We start from the raw sequence: 19,007 nt of genomic DNA on the forward strand, positions 1-19,007 counted from the left end.
AGAATGGCAATCACCTATTAAAACCTGGGAGAAAGTATGCCTTTACCAAATTTCTGTGACGGCATCAATATTCCCAAAACCCTTTTGTGATTTTTGCTCGGACCTCCAGCTTTGTGCTACCTAGGTTGTGTATGTAGAAGGTTGTGGCAATATTGTTGATTCTTAGAAGGACCAGACATTGAGCTCAGTCTTTGGTAAATGTATGGAAGGCAAAAGAAACATTAAACAATTTAAATGCAGGCTTCACTCCTTCCATGACCTTTTGGCATCAGTTGAAAACGGGAAACAATTACTTTAATAGTAGATTGGGATACAAACTGAAGATTGCTTTTCCATTTCACCCTTTGAGTTTCAACTGTCAAAACATGACTTTTCCACTTTTGATATTGACTTCTAGCCACAAATTCCTCACCTTTTGAATATTCCCCAGGTGTCAGACTGGATCCAGAAACTTTTCAGCAGTACCTCTGCACGCCTGTAGGTGGCTGCGTGCAACTCCACACTGTTACCGTTCTGCTTTGGAAATGACATGCAGGGCCCATATAGGTACCACTCCCAAGTGCTGATGTCAGTTACTTTCTTTCTGTTCCACCAGCTGCAGATCTGGAGCTCCCGCTCATCTCTTTCAGGCATTTACCACCTCAAAATTGTTAAACAGTGTGCAAGGGAAATGTCACATCCCAAAACGATATGTTTTATACCATGTCGGACTGTCACAAACAAATGTCTTTGACAGACCCTCATCAGCTTTGCCTGTGGTATCTGGGGTCAAATCGTGCGTTTAAGGCCTGCAGCAATAACACATGGCTGAACCTGAAGCTATCCGAGACCGTGAGGCAAAACTCAACATTGTTATGCACTGGAGGACTCTGCAACAGGACCGCTCCAAGTCGAAAGTTCGATCTAGGTCATGTTCCAGATCCAGAAGTTGCAGGAGTCATTCAAGGGATTGATTTTCATCTTCAACAATGTCATCAGGTACGTCAAAGAAAATACAAAAGACATCCAAGTGGGACTTGGACCCTTTCTGCCACTCACACTCTCATGAGAAGGAGCGGGGCGGCACCACACATCTCAATCTCACTTCTGTTTTAGTAGGTCATTGTTAATGACCAAAGAAGTAGTCAACTTCGGAGACTATCCCACACCTTTCTATGGTACAACTTGAATTTCTGGTGCCGTCCGCCATGCCAAAACAGATTGAAGAGTTCATTGAGACCAAGCTCCTACTCCTTGGATCTTTGCTGACTCCCGCTGCCATGCCTTTGGGCTCCACAAAGCCTAGAGGCCCGCCATCCAAAATACCACCAGTGGTATCATTTTGACCTCCTAACCCCCACAGGGCCAGCTCCAGTTGCAACTCCACCCCCAGTGGCGAGATTCAAGCCACTTCCTGGAACTTCAATGCCAATGCTGACTACCTAGATGCCTGAAGAAGAGGTACCTATCATACTTTTGATTCCAAGTCAATGCCAGGAAGACCTCGACTGAGGCCACACCCAGCCACTTTCAAAATGCCGCTTCCTCCACTGAGCCTTCACAAGAGAAAACATATACTCTTCATTCCCTGTTTGACACAGATTTGTATACCAATTACGACATGGGTGATGAGATTGGCTAGCCTTACCCTGAGGAGAACTGGTACAATGAGTTGCAAGAGGCTAGTGGTCTTGATACCTCCCCTGAGTCAGGGCTCCTATAACCCACCTGGTCCAGCCACTAAAGAGAGTGCTTTCTATGCGATGGTCATAAATAGGGCAGCTGAGTTCCTTGACCTCCAGCTCCCTACCTTGGATGTCAAGACCAATGTTCTTACTGAAGTGCTTCAGCCAAGGCAAACCTCTGCTGAGCCCCTCTTATCTTTTAACAAGGCCCTTATGGAAACTTGGTTGGGTGCATAGGCCAAACCTTGCTCTGCCCCTCCGGTTGACTACCAGATGCATGATTCCACCGCCCTGCCCCGGCTTACCTGACATTTGTATCGCAGCACCTTTCCTCTGAAAACTTGGTGGTGCATATGTCTGCTATCAAAACTAACCCCAAAATGTTCCCATTTACGCCCCCTGGTAGAGAGTCCTTCTTGTCGACCAACTTGTAGCTATGATCTGTGAATGCCAGGTGTCGGCTGGGGCACTATGCCCACCCCCTTTGGGATTTGACAGCTCAGGTCCTCCCAAGTGTTCCTGAAGATCTCTAACCTTTCCTTACCCAGGCCATACAGGACAGTTGTGACACAGTCATGTTCACAACTTATGGCTTGGACTTCACCATTTCCATAGGGCAGGCCATTGGCATCAGTGTCTGCATTTACCACCACGCTTGGCTGCAGCCCTCTGGATTTTTAGGCAATGTCCAGTCTTCCTTCATGGACATGCCATTTGACAGGATTTAACTGTTTGGGGGCAAGCAGACTCTGCTCTCAAGTGGTTCAAGGAGAGTAGGACCACGCCATGCCTCCTGGGCTTATCTGCCTCACCTCGCCAGCCACCTAAGACCTACCACTCTTTTTGCGTCTTTGGCAGGCATTCCACATTCTGCCAGCAAATCTTACCTCCACAAGTCACCCAGCAGTTTTGTAGTCGAAACTGAGGTGCCTACCACCCCCATGATGAATGTCAACAGGATGTTTAGTCCACTACTCCCCTGCAGCCCCACCTGGCAAACCCCTTTGGCATGCCCTTAGAAAAGCACAGCAACTCGGGGTGGTAGAATTCAATGATTCTTGCTGGGATGGCAGGCCATAACTTTGGACAGGTGGATCCTGCAAATTGTGTGGCAGGGTTATACCATACCTTTCACTCGTTCACTGCTGCACCTTACACTGTCCCTCCCAGCAACTGACGAAGGACCGTCTCTCCATTTTGGAGCAGGAAGTGCAATCCCTTTGGCAAAGTGGCTATCAAGAGTGTGCCTACACGAGAAGTAGGACACAGTTGTTGTTCTTGCTATTTTCTGATGTACAAGAAGGGAGGAGGCCTTTGTTCTGTTTTAGACCTGTGCCCTTTTTTCACCTCCCTCATGAAGGGGAAATTCATAATGCTCACACTGGCCCAGTTCTTATCTGCCCTGGAAAGTAGGTGGTGGTGTAGGACCTGCACAACGCCTATTTCCATTTACCCATCCTGTAGGCCCATCAATGCTATCTGCAGTTTATGGCATCCTGTAGGCCCATCAATGCTATCTGCAGTTTATGGCGGGACAGGCTTTTCAGTTCACTGTGCTCCCCCTTGGTCCCACCATTGCCCCCTTAGGTGTTCACAAAAGTGATGGCAGTGGTAGGAGCACACTTGCAGGGGTTAGGTAGATGCCAACAATGCTAACTTATTATCAGTCCATTTCCATTTACCCATCCTGTAGGCCCATCAATTCTATCTGCAGTTTATGGTGGGACATGCTTTTCAGTTCACTGTGCTCTCCCTTGGTCCCAACATTGCCCCCTTAGGTGTTCACAAAAGTGATGGCAGTGGTAGGAGCACACTTGCAGGGGTTAGGTAGATGCCAACAATGCTAACTTATTATCAGTCCATTTCCATTTACCCATCCTGTAGGCCCATCAATTCTATCTGCAGTTTATGGTGGGACATGCTTTTCAGTTCACTGTGCTCTCCCTTGGTCCCAACATTGCCCCCTTAGGTGTTCACAAAAGTGATGGCAGTGGTAGGAGCACACTTTCAGGGGTTAGGTAGATGCCAAAATACTAACTTATTATCATTATTGAGTAGTAAGCCCTTGCATCTGTCTTCCTCTATTTTAACGACTGGCTGTTCGTGGATTCGCCACAGGCAGTTGTCAGCCACCTCCCGACAACGGCAAACTTCCTTTCATCTTTGAAGTTTATTATCAACATGACAAAGCCACAACTGACTCCTTCTCAGATGCTCCTCTTCATCAGACCTATTCTAGATATGGTTCAGTTTTGTGCCTTTCACCTAGCTAACAGAGTCCAGGACTATCATGCTATAGTCCTGATCTTTCAGCCTTGTTCTTGGATTTTGGTGCAGTCGATTACGAGGCTGCTGGGACTAATGGCCTCCTGCGTTCTTCTGGTCTAGTACACCAGTTGACATATGCAGGCTCTGCTGTGGGATCTGAAGTCTCAGTGGGGATCTCCCCAACCACGTTCAGATTTCAAAGTAGACTGCAAAAGATCTACACTGGTGGTGACTGGACCACAATTAGGAAGTGTCAGACCCCTCTTGCTTCCCCACCCAGAGCTGACAGTGGTGACTGATTCATCCCTTTTGGGTTGGGATGGCCATCTTCGAGTGGTGATCAGAGGCATCTGGTATTCAGAGGTGGTTGATGTCATCTTGGCAGCCAGGTATCCTTCAATAAAAACTGTATACGCTTGTCATTGGGGCAGATTTGTGGCTTGTTGAGGCACTCAGGAGATGGAGCCTTTCCAGGTGAGCGTATCCAATATTTTGGGTTTTATTTTGTCCACAGTCTAGGCTTTGCTCTGAGCGCATCTAAAGGGGACCTTCTGACTTTTTAAACTTTTTTTGTGGTTGCCGGATCAGCTCTCATTGTTTAAAACTTCTGTTGCTATGCACTTTTTGAAAGGTTTGCATTTGTCGCTTCCCTCTCCCTTTGTCATGCCACAGAGGGTCCTTAACTTTGTCCTTATATTCCTGATGTGCTGTCTCTTCAAGCTGATTCACAGCTGCTCCTTGCGTCATTTTGCGGTCAAGACAGTATTCCTCTGTGGCATAACAGTGACGCGGAATGTGAATGAACTTCAAGCTCTTTGTGTTAACCCAACATACACCACCTTCTTCCCAGATATGCTAGTTTTGCCAACACAGGAATCTTTCTTATCTAAATTTGTGCTGGCATTCGATGTCGGTCAGACCCTGCTGGTGTTTATGCTCCGTCTCACCAGGGGCGGCTCCACCGCTATAGCAGAGGAGCGTCGCCCCGCCCCCGCCACCAGCAGGAGCAGGAAACCTTTTACAATAAAACTATAATAAAGCATGTTTATTATAGTTTTATTGTAAAAGGGGCAGGCCATGGGCGATGATAGGGAGGAGGGGGCAGCACTCTCCCTCAGTGCACGTGTAAGTTTGTTTGGCCATCTTGGGACAGCCAAACACACATGCGCACAGGTCTCTCCAACACGGCACTGTGTTGCCGGGTTGGAGAGAGCAGGCAGAGGCTCCCACTTTGCCTCGGAGCACTCAGCCAGAGCACTCCGTCCAATCCTAATGCTGATTTTATGCTGCCAGCAGCATCGAAGCAGTGTCAGGATTTGCCGCAGGGCAGGCCAGAGGAACAGAACGGCACAGCGAGGAAGGTACGTTTTTTTTAATTGATTTTTTTGTTGTCGTTCCCCCACCATGCACTGCGTCACCCTGTCCCTATTCCCTCCCACGAGCCGCGACTGCGCCTCACCCCTCTAAGGAGGAGGAGAGACTTCAATGCAGGGACCCCAAGTGAGCTGTAGATCATACTGAAGAACACCCTGTGAGCGATCAGCTTTCAGTGATGTTCTCTGGAATGAAAAAAAGCAAGGCTGTGCAGAAGAGAACACCCTTCCACTGGATGATGCCCTGCATTAAGCTTTTCTATGCTAGACTAAAAATCAGCCTCCAGAAACAGTGTGTGCTCATTCTACCAGGGCCAAAGCTGCTACTACTGCATTAGCACGCAGAGTCCCTGTCAAAGACATTTGCCAGATGGCTACCTATGCGTCCCTCCATGCATTCACAAAGCACTATTGTCTGGACAGTCAGGTTCGCCAAGAGGAGTTTTTTGCGCAGTTGGTCCTGCAGTACTTTCAGGTTTGAGTAAACCCACAGACCAACTTCTAAATTGGTACTGCTTTGGAATCAATTCAAAAGGTGAGGAATCTGCGGCAGGAAGTGTCTATCAGAATCCTAAGTAACTTAGGGCCAGATGTATGTAGTTTAATGTTTGCAAATTCCTAAAGCAAATCTTGACAACTCGCTATTAGGAAATCACAAACTGCAATATATGGCAGTTGGTTTAACACTGTTAGCGATTCACAGTGGGTCGCAAATGGACCTGCCTCATCAATATTCATGGAAAAGATCACAACTTGCGACCCGTTGTGAATGGCTACAATCACAGGGATGGTGGCTCGCTGGGGTCAGCAGACCACCTTGTCTGAGACTGCTTTTAAATAAAACAATCTTTTTTTTGGAATGCATCCCATTTTCCTTAAAGGAAAACAGGATGCGTTACAAAAAGAAAACTGTAAAGTTTTCTTAGAATTTGTTTAAGAGTAGGCAGTGGTCCGTGGGAACACTGTATTCTCTTTAAAAATGTTTTCACCCCCATTCGCAAAGGAGAAGGGGTACTTGAAGTTGGTGGTAACTGCACATGTTTTGCGACCGCATTCCTGGTCTCAAAACATTCTTACATCCCCCTGCAACTCACTATTGGAGAGGGACGCCCTCGGCACGCCCCTTCCTAATAGCGACTCGCAAACCCTGCTAGTTGGTAATAGGTTACAGACTCGGAACATAGAGATGGTACCTGGCAAACGGCCTTTCACCGCTCACAAATGGCCTGATGGGAATATTCAAAAGGTGGGGAATCTGTGGCTTGATAGAGTCTGTACCAGAAAGAGCATCACCGAAGATAAGTAACTTTTTGCTTGAATCGAATATACTAATAAATCCACTATCACAAGTTTTTTTAAGAGAACATATGGGACAGGGCCACAAAGGCCCTCAATTATTTTTGTTTTAGAGAAATTTTAGAAGAGGGGAGTTGAAGGCTGCAGAAATTTGAATCGATCACGAATCCCCGAAGTGTTTGGTTTTGAGATTGAGATCCTGAAGGAGGGATGTGGCTAACTGTTGATGAAGCTGCAGAATCACAGGATCCAGGAACATCACATCATCCAAACTGGCAAACTCCCTGGGATCTCAAGTAGGTTGAAAAGGTTTTTAACAGTTTTGTAAAGTAGCAAGGGGCAGAAGACAAATCATTTGGAGGAGAGGAGAACTGATAGAATATGCCCTGCCTAAAGAACTGAATGACATTCCTGTGTAGATGGAAGACAGGAACTTAAAGATAGGCACCTTTAGGTGTAACCTGCCCATCCAGTTTCTGGCTTGGTTAGAATCTGTCAACTGCATAATGATTCCCTTTCTAAAATGACATAACAAAACAAAGATAAGATATTTTGATGGCGGAGATTTATAACTCATTTGCTTTTCTTGTTTATCTTTTAGCCAAGGAAATATTGCTTAAGAAGCCTTGAAAACAGGGATGATATCTATCTTTGGCTTCTATGAGAAGCAAATCCTCTGTCGCTTCAGAAACTAGAAGCACAAAGATTGTGTTAAAACTATTTGGATAGGAGAAACATAAAATTATTTTTGAAAACCTTGAAGTGTTTGAATGATGCATGGATCTGCAGTAATCTTTTGCCACTTGTGCAACTGAAATGCTATTGTTGACACTATTTTCTAAATGTGAAAGGTGGGAAGACTTACCAAGGTTTGCTGCACCTCAGGATTTTCATCTAGATTGTTGTTAGAAGCGAAAGTCATCCATCTGCCCTCTTTAAAAGGACTGAAGCTGTGACTTTAAGTAAAAGAGGTCGACAGAGCGGCCTCTGTTTCTAAAGCCTTAAAAGACAACTGCCAACAAAGGTTTTAAAAGGTAATTGTACCCTACCCATGGCCATAAAGACTGTGCCATATTTTGAAAGCTCGTTATAGGAAATTGTTCTGGAAAGTAATAGCTTGAACTACTGGACCAGCCTAGTAAATCCGAAAATACTAACTTATTATCATTATTGAGTAGTAAGCCCTTGCATCTGTCACGGTATGCTCCTGTATTTCCACAAAACAGATCATCCTCTGTATGCACCTGGAGATTTCTGCTTGATTGGTATTCCAGGATCCATCCTTTCCCTTTTGAAGCGTATCAGATATTTATACTGTTTGCCCTACTCCATCTACATATTTTGTCCTGATGTGCAGAGCAAACTCTCTCAATCACTTAATTAGGGTTCTTGCAATAATTTGAAAAGAAAGTTTATAGTTTGGCACACAGGGTACTCCGACACAAGAGGGAAAACCTGGCTGTTGCAAACAGACAAAAAATACTTACAACCTTCTGTTTTCTGTTCCTTAACTGGAGCCAACCTGGTGGTGACTCCTGAGAAAGTACACGGCCGGCAGCAATCTCACAATATGGTGGCTGGTAGTCCATCAGGGTGGTGGACATAATGTCTTCCGCCATCCTGAAGGACACCAGGCTGCCCTCCAAACAAGGAAACAGGCCCCCAGTCATGAACGAATGGGCAGGGCATTCCATTGTGAATTTGTTGCATACAGGTTTGTCTAAGAGAGTCCGAATTCCGCTACAAATGTACTCTGAAACGTAATCTAGCGGTGCACATTCAACCGAAAGGGGGTGTTCAATCAGTGTATGGCTAATTAAAGGTTAACGCAGGAGTCAAGAATGTCCTAATAGAGTTTGAAACTGAATTTTCAATAATGTAGAAAAGCATTTCACCTGTTTTTGTGTTAGGGTCATACCAATCTGAACTGTCTCCTTCAGAATCTGCATTGCTATCTGGGGTAATTTGTAAACCATCTGAATCAGAAACTGCATCAAGCAACTAAGTTGCAATAATTTTTCTTCTCAAAATAGTTTTTTCTACCTCGAGATTGAAGGTCTTAAGGTTGTCTGAGAGCTGACACCTGACTGCAGATATTCTCCCCTCCACCTTCTCCTGACAGTCAGAGGCACCAGCTGCAGAAGGGTCTGCTATAAAAAACAGTGCAGCTTTTCACTCCTGAAGATGTTTCCTGGATACATCCACCAAATTAATATGTTAATAGTAATCCCAGAATCTTCATAGGAAGAAGCTAAAAACCTGATGCCACCAATAGGCAAGGTCTGCAATGCCAACATGTCCCTGAAATATTTTAAGAACTGAGAGATTTAGAATTGTCAATAAATATTTGCAGCTCATACGGCAAACATTCCAATCTCTATTCTGTCACATCACACATGGGCAATAAAGTTGTTACTGGCCAAACTAAAGTTTTATAAATAAAGTTAGGATTGTGAAGATCACTCATGTGAGGCAGCGGCTCACCTTATAAACCATAGTACGCCACCGGTTGAGGGATGATTCTTCCTGCACGGATTGTGGAGCACAAGATGTAGACTTTATTCATCTCACCTGGTCATGTGTTTCTATATCGGACACAGGTGGTATAGGCTGTAACGGCCATGTTAATGGAGCAGGTAGTCTGCACCCTCCAGATATGCCTACTCGGTCTAGTTAAGCATTTGCAAGCAACTCACTGTAAATTTGTGGCAGTGACACTAATGTTGGCGAAGGGTGGCTATACACTGGGGAAAAATGTTACACCTACATTAAGACAATGGCTTATTGACATGGTGTATTGCCAAGACCAATTGGAACTGTTAGCAGAAGGGTTGCCAATGGCCTTGAGCCTCAAAGATATATGGTCACCCCTCACGGCTTACTTACTGACGAACCCTGATCTGCTTGAGTAGGTTGGCTTATCATACCTATAGTTGCTGACATAATGAGGTGTACAAGATATATGATTGGGATATTGTCATGGAACTGCAAAGATGGTGTTTTCAAGTATGTGGCATGACAATGCATTAAGTGCAAAACCGTCGTTTTTGATGGAAAACCAATAAAAAAAGAAACTGTAGCACCAGAGAGAAAGACACATCGGGAGAGTTTACAAAATAGAGTGCACTGCTTGGGTATCCAGGAAGCTCCAAAGACAAGTGGTGGGATATCAAGAGTGCACAAGCCCTAATAGAGGCAGGGGGAAGATTGGTCCGAGATGAGGATACAGCGGGCTTGTGAACAAAACATCAAGTAATATGGCGCAAGGAGGAAGGGACGTAGGGCAAGGAGTGGACATGGGGGAATAATGGCATGAATGCTTACATTGAGAACTATCATTCACGACCCATGAGAAATGAGACGAACAGTGTGAAATGCGCCAATGCAATATGTATATATCACCAATACAGATATAATCATATCAAATAAAATTAGATGTCACCAAGTATTAATGTAAAATGTTCTCTAAAAAGAAGCTACTAAGCTTGCTAAACACCTAGCTACAAAGCAATAGAGCCAAGTAAAACTGAGTAGATGAAATTTGTTAGGTTTGGGATGGAGGGAGGTGGATTGGAGAAGGGATTAGTGGGCAGTGGATACAGGTTTAGGTTGGGAAGGAGCGTGGGGTATGCAGTAAGGGCAACAGTTTGGTACAGTTTGTAAAATAAAGTGAAGAATCAGAGGTTATACAATGATGAGGTCTTTCTTGAAGAGTTTGGTCGTGATCTCTTTTCTGAAGGGCAGGAGGAATGGTGTATGCTGGATTTCGATGACAATGGAATTTTATACTCTCATGGTGTAGTAGGAGAGGATTGGCATCTGGTCTTCTCTTTATTGTATATCTTCGTCTGTATGTAGTCTTGTGATGCTGTTGTTGCAGGTTTATCCAAGCTCTCCAGATTTATTCTAATTGGTTACCTACTGTGAAAACCCACACTTCTCCTCAAGGTATGACTTACAAATGCAGAATGTATCATACATCAGAACCTCCACAATTATGCCCATATGATTCTAACTTCATGACCCAGGATTTTGCTTTTGAGTGTGCATATGCAACTTTGTTTTGACAATTAGGTCCGAATTTATTTGTATCATGAATAGACATTTGGAAATAAATGTATGTTGTTGTATTTGTGTCTTGATTGTTTTTCTTTCTTTATAAGGCAAAATTATTGTCATCTGCTGACGACTTATATTTGTACATCTGGGGCCAAGCAAAAAGAAACAGTAGCTTCCATGCCCAGAATGCGTTGTGATTAGTGACACTGACTTTTCCCAACCTTCTTGATATTTGCTCTACCTCCCTCCTTGATGTAGTCTCACCATCGAAGTTGGAACACAGAACTGTAATAATTCCATACCTTTTATCACAGCAGGTTGATAAGAGTTGTGCTTCCCCAAACCGGTCAGAATTAAATTTGATTAGTTTTTTCTTAACTTTCCTTTTTTTCTCTTGTCTCTCCAGGTCTGACAGAGCTCTCAGACAGTCCCATATCCCTGGAGCTGGAACGCTGCAAGTCTCCCACTTCAGGTAAAACTGATGAGCCTCTTGTCAGGCGAAAACTGTTCCATCCCCGCATGACATGCGTATCTGTGGTCCATCCCCACACCCACCACAAGCTCACTAAGGGCCCAAATGAGTCAACAGATGTGAGGGAAGGTTGTGACACCCTACCATTTACCCAGCCTCTCAAGGGAAGACTGCAAAACGGTACCATATACCCAGACCTGCAAATGCCCATGGTGAAACTGTGAGCTGCATTGTTTCAGCATTCTTCACATGGTCAGCCAGTGAAGTTACTTTATCACCTGGTGTACACCACGGTTAGGTCGTTTCCTTACACAGTAATTTTCCTGCTCTTGTGTGGGGGCGCTGGACTGTCAAAATCAGTTGCGGGGTCTGCAACCTATAAAGGGAGTGGTGGCTCCGGCAATGCTGGTGCTTCTAAGCCCTGACCCTTTTTTCTAGTTGTGTCAGAGATGGTTTAAATGTATATTTAGGAGATTTGTAAGACACAACCCCAGCCTCACCAGTTAAAAGGTGAGCTGACGATGGTAGGCTAGATGGGACGTGACCAGTGGACAGGTGCAGTTATGGGACTATGACTGCACCACTGCCAGGTGTCAGGGGTTCATTCAGTCCTAATGCCTTCTGATGGTTATGATTTGTCCGTTCCCATTGGAGAAGCACAACTAACTTTCTTAAAACGTAAACAGCAAAAACACACACTCCAGCTCCCCACTCCTGAGATGGGGCAGTGTGATGTCGTTGATGTGGATATGTTTGATACGTAGCGTGAGACTGTATGAGACTTGAATCCCTGCCACCTTCAGTTCAGAGCTAACAGGGTTGGTCGATGAAAGATAAGGACCAGAAGCCAGATTGACCATTCAGATACACGTCATTAAAAAGGCACCCGGAGCTTGGTTCATGGATCACTTGCACTAGAGAAATTGACATTTTGCATTTTGTAAATGCACAAATTGTATTTCTTTGGGCTCATCAATGGGGCCAAGGAGGCATTTTTGATCGATCTTCGTATTTGCACAATCAGTTGACCAGCAGAAATGAGAGAGTGGAGATATTGTGTGGGAGGTGAACAGGGAACAGGAACTTTCATGCCTGTCCTTCTTCAGATTCAGGTTGCTAATGGGGATATGCCTCTGTACCTGTCTCTCGCCCTGAGCAAGGCCAATCATTTGATATACATGCCTGATAAAATGACTTCATGTTATCAGGCACTATGTACCAAGTCAGGGTGTTCCCTTTACAACTGGGACCTCAGTGTAGGTGGTTAAATAAAAGTAAACAAATTCTTCAGGAAAAGTTCATGAGTTTGGTCACTTTGGCTGTGACATATCCATAGTCCATGGATGTGATCACTTTTGTCCATCTGTCACATTATGCAAGCCACACCCACATTTGTCTTTGATTGACAGTATCCCTTTATACTACTCACATTGCTATCAGGTGCCTATTACTTGACATGGTAGACTGAGTGTTTTGTTTAAACTTTGGAAATATACCAGTACTGATGTTTTGACCTATGCATACTGTGCTCATCGGCCTCATATTTATTGGGTTTTCTTGACTGTTTTTGAGTTGGTTGGGGCTTTGACAAGAACTGCACTTGCTCCTTATTCCTGGTTTAGTGTTCAACCTCCTTCAACAAAATCTAAACAGATCCTTCACACATGCTTTCTGCCCTCTGCTTTAAGGCCAAGGTGTCCAACGGAGGCCAAGGAGCTCTGAATCCAGGACATGTTTTCGGAATATTCACATTAGATTAGATTTACAGGCAGTGAATCTAAATGTAACTCGGTTGCATGGTCAGTGGATATCGTGAAAAGCTGTCATGGTTTCGACCCTCGTGGAGCTATGCTGGACAGCCCTCATTTAGGAAGTTCACTTTCTGTGGAGGTTGTCCACTTAATTAGAATATAAAAGTCACAAATGAGAAGTGAATAATCCACCAGAATCAAAACCCTGTGCAAATAAAGTATCTACAGAACTGCATGAAACAATAGATGTTGCATAGTTGTTATGGCCTAATTTACATATCCTGGGGTATTTCACCTATACAAGCCGTAATACTGTGTGTGACCAAAAAGCATGTTACACATTACAAGAGCAATAAAAAAAGAATGCGTTATGCACAGTGAACTTTGATTAAATAAATAATAAACTGCGTATGAAAGGTAAACGGATGTTTAATGAAAAAAGTAAATGGTATTTCATTTGCGAGATGAATGTCAATGATATCGGTGTCATGATTGAAAAGTGAGCTCCCTTCAAATTTGTTCTATTTTCAACATTCGTGGGAAGTGTACTTATCATTTTTATTCAACAAAGAACAAACGCTGCTGGCTTCAGGTGGCTTTTTAAAATCAATGTAACAATGATGTTTCCAGTTGAATGATGCATCAAGTCATATGTTTGTTCTGGACACGATATTTCCACTGGCCAATTGCAGGCTGTTAAGTAAGTTAAGTCAGAGGCTTCTATCTGACAGCCACATGAGGAGAGTGTGCATTTCAGACATTCGAATTGGACCAGTGAAAATGAGCGGATGTTGACAATGTGGGTGCGTGAGTTGGGGTTATCAGAGGTCTCCAATTCTGTGGTTTACATGAATGGCTTGCACAGCCAGGAAATGGAGGATAATGGCTTGTAGTCTTGTCCATCAATGTCTGTGTTGAAATATCAATCAGTGCTCTACCGACAGAGGCTATTGGTCAATGAGGACTGTGGGCAATAGGAGTTGGAAGAACCACTGCAGGCAGTGCCAAGTCCATGGAGAACAATGGTGGCCATGTTGCTGCTGGTTGTGCCTGGGAGTTTTCATTGCAAAGTCATATGATGAGCAAAGCCAATCGGCGTTCACAGCATTGTAGAAATAGTCACTTGAGTCAACATTTTCGCACCTGTGTCTTGTGTGTAAGGGGGTACGTAATGGTAGGTAAGTTGTGTACAACTGAAAAAGAGGACTTGTTGTTACATCCACTGCAGATGGCTATCCTCTCTTCCCTAAATTGTTTCTTTGTAGGTAGACTCCCTTGTCCTATCAAAGGGAATCAGATGATAGTTGTGGGACAGGAACAAATTCTGGGATGGATTTTTAAAAATAATATGTTTAGAGTGCAGGAGTTATTTACTTTATTTGATAGTGCAGACCTAGCCTGAGGGGCAATGGCGTGCACTAAATGCTTCAATTGTTACCTTCTGATTTGTCCGGATCACAGAAGCTTTTAAAGAGTCCTGGGGAAGGACATGGTGCTGGTAGAAGGTTCCTACTCGTTTGCACCAAACTCAGATGATTGGCAGGGAAAGATAGCAGGGGGTGATCTCAGGCACTGGGAGGATATTAGGTAAACTGCAGGTAAGTGCATTGTTTTCTGAAGGATACAAGTGTGAAGGTCAGTCTCAACAGAAGATGGGGTTAAATGTCGATAGAGAAGTGCGCTCTTTTTGTTTTACAGATGTAGGAGAATTATGTTAGTGTGTTGTATTTCTTTGTCTTGGTAATCTCCAGGTACTTCAGGTTCTTACGGCACATGGTTATGTCTAGCGGGAGGATGCTCATCAGCTCATATTACCCCTTCTTTGTAGGGAAAAGTCTTGTAAATTATAGTGTTTTGAGATGGATGCTTACTTGGAGACACAAACTCCTGATTCTCTGTGATTGTAGAAAGCACAATGGAAAACAGAAGTAGGAAAATGGAAAGCAGACGACTAGCTACTGCATCTATAAAACAATATAGCCTTCTCCAAAATGTAGAGCATTCTATTGAGCATTATATGATTCACATACTTGGAAATACTGGGCCTTTGAACTCTGTATTTATGTCCCAAGAGTCCCACCTTACTCTAAACCCCAAATTGTATTAATCATACCACTTTTTGATACTCAAAGAATTTCACTGTTCATGAATTGTTTTCAGAAAGAAGTAGATATTGTATAATTGTAATTGATATTATATTAAATGATTATGTTTCACAATGTAATGGTATCATCTTTGCATTTTTGTGTGGTTTATAAACTACTTACAAGCTATAAATAAATCCATTATCCCATACCAGCTACAACCTGATACTAAATATGCTGTATTCGCAGAGGACAGAGCACATAACTACTGTACACATAGCAGATATAATTTGTGTGCATACCCATTTTGGCAACAGATTAACTTGTCACAAGACATGTTTTTCACACCTTCCATAAACTGATGATGTTTACATACACTGTGTACGGAGACCTGCCGATTGTGTAATAATTTAGTAATTTCTAGTTCTGTGCTCTTACTTGCCATAGCATAATTTTGCGTGTTTTGGAACCATGAGGTAGGGTGAATTAGTTGATCTCAAAGATGGTGTGAGAAGCCAACTTTTGAAGTTTCCTGGGCCATTGCCTATTTATACATTGTGTATCAAGTTCATTTCAGCCATTTGACTGACAGATATCCAGCCCCAGGTAATTTTCTCACTGAGGGTGCATGCATCAGTTTTGTTCAATTGGTACCCATTTGGACAGTTCTATTTTGTGCTCTCTCTAGTTTGTCCAGATGTTTGACTGGAAGAGTGCGCTACAGAGAAATGCAGAAGGCAGAAGATAACAGTCAACTACACTACATTGACTTGATGAAGACAAAAAATGTAGATGGTAAAAATCAGATTAGACAAAGGAAAACTTACCATCAATGCCATTTGGACCGTCCCCAAGTTTATTCTGAGTCTTTGTGTCTTTAAGGGATCACTAGATAAACATAAATTCAGTGTTGTATTTATTGAAGACATTCAGGGACCTTACATTGATTATCTGAACTACAAAGACCAATGAAGAAGCAGCCTGGAACGAATCTGAGTTTAGAGAAATTTCATTGGAAGCATGTGGCATATGGTTGCTATCAGCCATGGCTTCTTGACACAAGGTAGAGACTTTTTATGCAAATAGGCTGAAATCACCCCATGCATGAATGCCATTTATCCTCCCTCAGTGTGTTGTCCTTCTCATCCACCTGCACACAACTAACCTTACTCTTTGCTCCATCTCGAAGACATGAGGAAGACATGAGTCTGCCAGCATGCATGCACTCAACCACCATGTGTGTTTTGTTGGGGTACAGTGGAAGCTGCAAAGCTCTGGGAAGCATGTGTGCTGTATTATTCTTCATACTTAAGTCCACACTTTGGGACTGCTGCATGAAGCTGAACTTTAAAAGTTACCAGCTGCAATGCAAAACTCAGTTACTGTTGCTGAATTTCACTCATTTTACTATTCCTTTTCTTTATTTTACTTTATTTCAGTCACTATTGTAGGTAACAGCAGCCACTTTCACTTGTTTTACTTGGGAGTCACGTCCAGAAAAATGTGTACAGAAAAATATAGAAGACATTGACACAAGTGCACTAATAATTTCCATTTATGGAAACAAAGGTAAAAAGATTACACAATTCCTAAATTTGCAGAAATATTCTTTGAAGTATCCTTTGAAAAGAACAAAGGCAAAATGCTCAACAATCATGTCTAGTACTAATAGGAGTAGAAAACAACCACCCAAGCAGAAAGCAAACACTTAGGACCTGGTTTAGAGTTTGGTGGACTTCCATAGACTATAATGGAATTGTAATATGGTAGAAGGGATATCCTGCAAGTTTGTGAGAAAGTAACCCCCATGCCAAACTCTAAATAAGTCCCTTAATAAACAACCACAGCTTTGTTGATCAGGATTTCTCAAGGAGTAGAGACTAAAGGTCAACAGATGGAAGATTGCACCCGAGTATGTTGATGATATGCAGATGATTATCACCCTCTCTCAGGAGGCTGCCAACACAGAGGTTCTCTTAAGACATTGCCTGAGATTGCTGAGTGGATGAACTTCAGTTGCATCAAGCTAAATGTGAGGAAAACAGAGGCTCTCATCATCCTTGGGAAGCTCCACTTGATTAGGTCCTCGGCCTGGTGGCCCGACTTGCTGGAGCCAAACCTAAACCTAAAGTGAAAAACCTCGGCATCGGGTTCAACTCAATGCTCTTGTTGGATAGTCAAATCACTAGCCTAGTGGGACAATGTTTCAGGTTTTTAAGAACCTTAAAAAAGATCCTTGGCCTCCTTCCAGAAGCAGCAAGGAAGTCAGTAGTCCAGTCTCTAGTTGTGTCCAGACTGGACTATTGCAATGTTCTAAATCTGGGGGTCTCTCAGTCCCAACTGATGAGACTCCAGCGTGAACTCAATGTAGCACATGTATCATCTCCTGGTTGGTTGCAAGTGTTGTTGAGTATTCTGGCTCTGTGTTGGACATCATTGCTGATTCCATTGAGTGCACTTCAAAACAGTGCTGATGGTGTCTGCATTGGGGCTTGTGTTCCTGTTTAGGGTTTGCACTAGGTATACATGCTGGGTAATATACAATTCACAAAAACTACGTATTGTTGAAACACGTTTGCCAGGGTGATTTGCCACCACCTCGCCATCAGCAGACAGCACTGGAAGCAACCAGTGAGAAGATTGGTTTTAGGTCTACATGTGATGTGTCATGGCATGTTATTATACTTTATATTGACATATTTGTTGTTTTGTGTTGCATAAAGTTAATGTATTAAACCTAACTGTTAAACTATCGGAAAGTGAGGCCTCAGTTTTAACATCAGCTGTGCCATTACTCCACCAGATTTGAAGCAAGTAGAGAGGTTTTTGTGAGGAACCCATGTAGCTTGATAGCTTGGCACAAGCGGCAAAGCCTTAGTACCTTGGGGCAACTTGCAAAACGTTCCTTAGAGAAAGTCGCTTGTAGTACTTGAACACCAACACCAAAGCAACTGTAAAACTAAGAAAAAACTAGTAAGCATTTAAAAACATACTCAGTTAAAAAGAATACAATACAATGTAATGATTAAACTGACATAAAAACCTAGAAATTATCAGATTTAGGGATCAAATGTTATGAAAAAATCAAAACATCCTATATCAAACAATGTAAATAAAGTCAATGGGATCAATAGACACCCCCAGCGCTTAATTAGTAAAATAATAAGTATTAGTGCCCAAAGTTTTTCTTACAAGTCCACAGCCGGGGCTGACGCATGTCATGACTGCCGAAATACTAAGGTTGTGTAGTCTTGACTCCACCTCATGCCACTTTTTTCCACCACAATACTCATCATGTCCTTTTATTTACCATTACAGGTTCTTTTTTTATCCTATTCTTCTCTCTTTTTCACAGTTTTTTTCTATTTTCTCCTACCCCTTCTCTCCTTCTTTTGGGTTTTTCTCTCTCACTCTAGGTAAAAGTCTGATTTAAAAAAAAGTAAGTGACAGTGTCAAAAAATGAGTGCTGGTGGGCCCTGCGTGAAACCACCACCTCGAGCTAAACACTGGGCACTGCTGACGGTGACTGGAGACAGGGAAAGGCTAGATGTTGGCCGTTAGTTCACCACAGTCAAGATCTGTTAGCTAGCTATGACTTAAACACCAGTTGCTGCTGGTTGTATATCAAAATATGGTATATAGAAATGTTGTCTGGGAAAAATACTGTGTTCTCAATGTTGTTTACAAATATACATACTCAATGGGTTTAGATTTTCTATTAATTTCAATGGGGCAGCATTTCTGCAGATGATATTTAGAATCATATTCTGACAATGACATCTTAATACCACACTTTTAAGGTTGGGTAAGGGTTTTTGGTTCATCCTAGTCAAAAGGTTTACCTTTGGACTGTATTGCCTTTATGGAATGTGCCGTGTGTAACAGGGCAAGGCTGGAAATTGTTTCTGAGCAGGGCTCCACAAGAATGGGTACCTCTTGTTTGTAGTCCTGCAGTAGTTCTGTACTTCATGTTCAAAAGCTGTGAGCAAGGCAAGCCAGTCAAATGTTGCTGTAAAGTTTGCACCTTATCAGGTAAACCT

The 19,007-nt window shown here is 43.1% G+C and overlaps 1 protein-coding gene across 5 annotated transcripts in view; it reads left to right on the forward strand.

Annotated features, from left to right (window-relative positions):
* The window catches only part of STXBP5L (syntaxin binding protein 5L), a 1,301,131-nt gene that overhangs the window by 1,050,531 nt on the left and 231,593 nt on the right, over positions 1–19,007 (forward strand). For all 5 annotated transcript variants that reach the window (XM_069202705.1, XM_069202706.1, XM_069202709.1 and 2 more), the window contains one exon: positions 11,067–11,132. In XM_069202705.1, the coding sequence (XP_069058806.1) occupies positions 11,067–11,132 (66 nt within the window). The remainder of the gene's footprint in view (positions 1–11,066; positions 11,133–19,007) is intronic.

Source organism: Pleurodeles waltl, chromosome 8 (assembly GCF_031143425.1).
Source record: "Pleurodeles waltl isolate 20211129_DDA chromosome 8, aPleWal1.hap1.20221129, whole genome shotgun sequence".
Taxonomy (NCBI): domain Eukaryota; kingdom Metazoa; phylum Chordata; class Amphibia; order Caudata; family Salamandridae; genus Pleurodeles; species Pleurodeles waltl.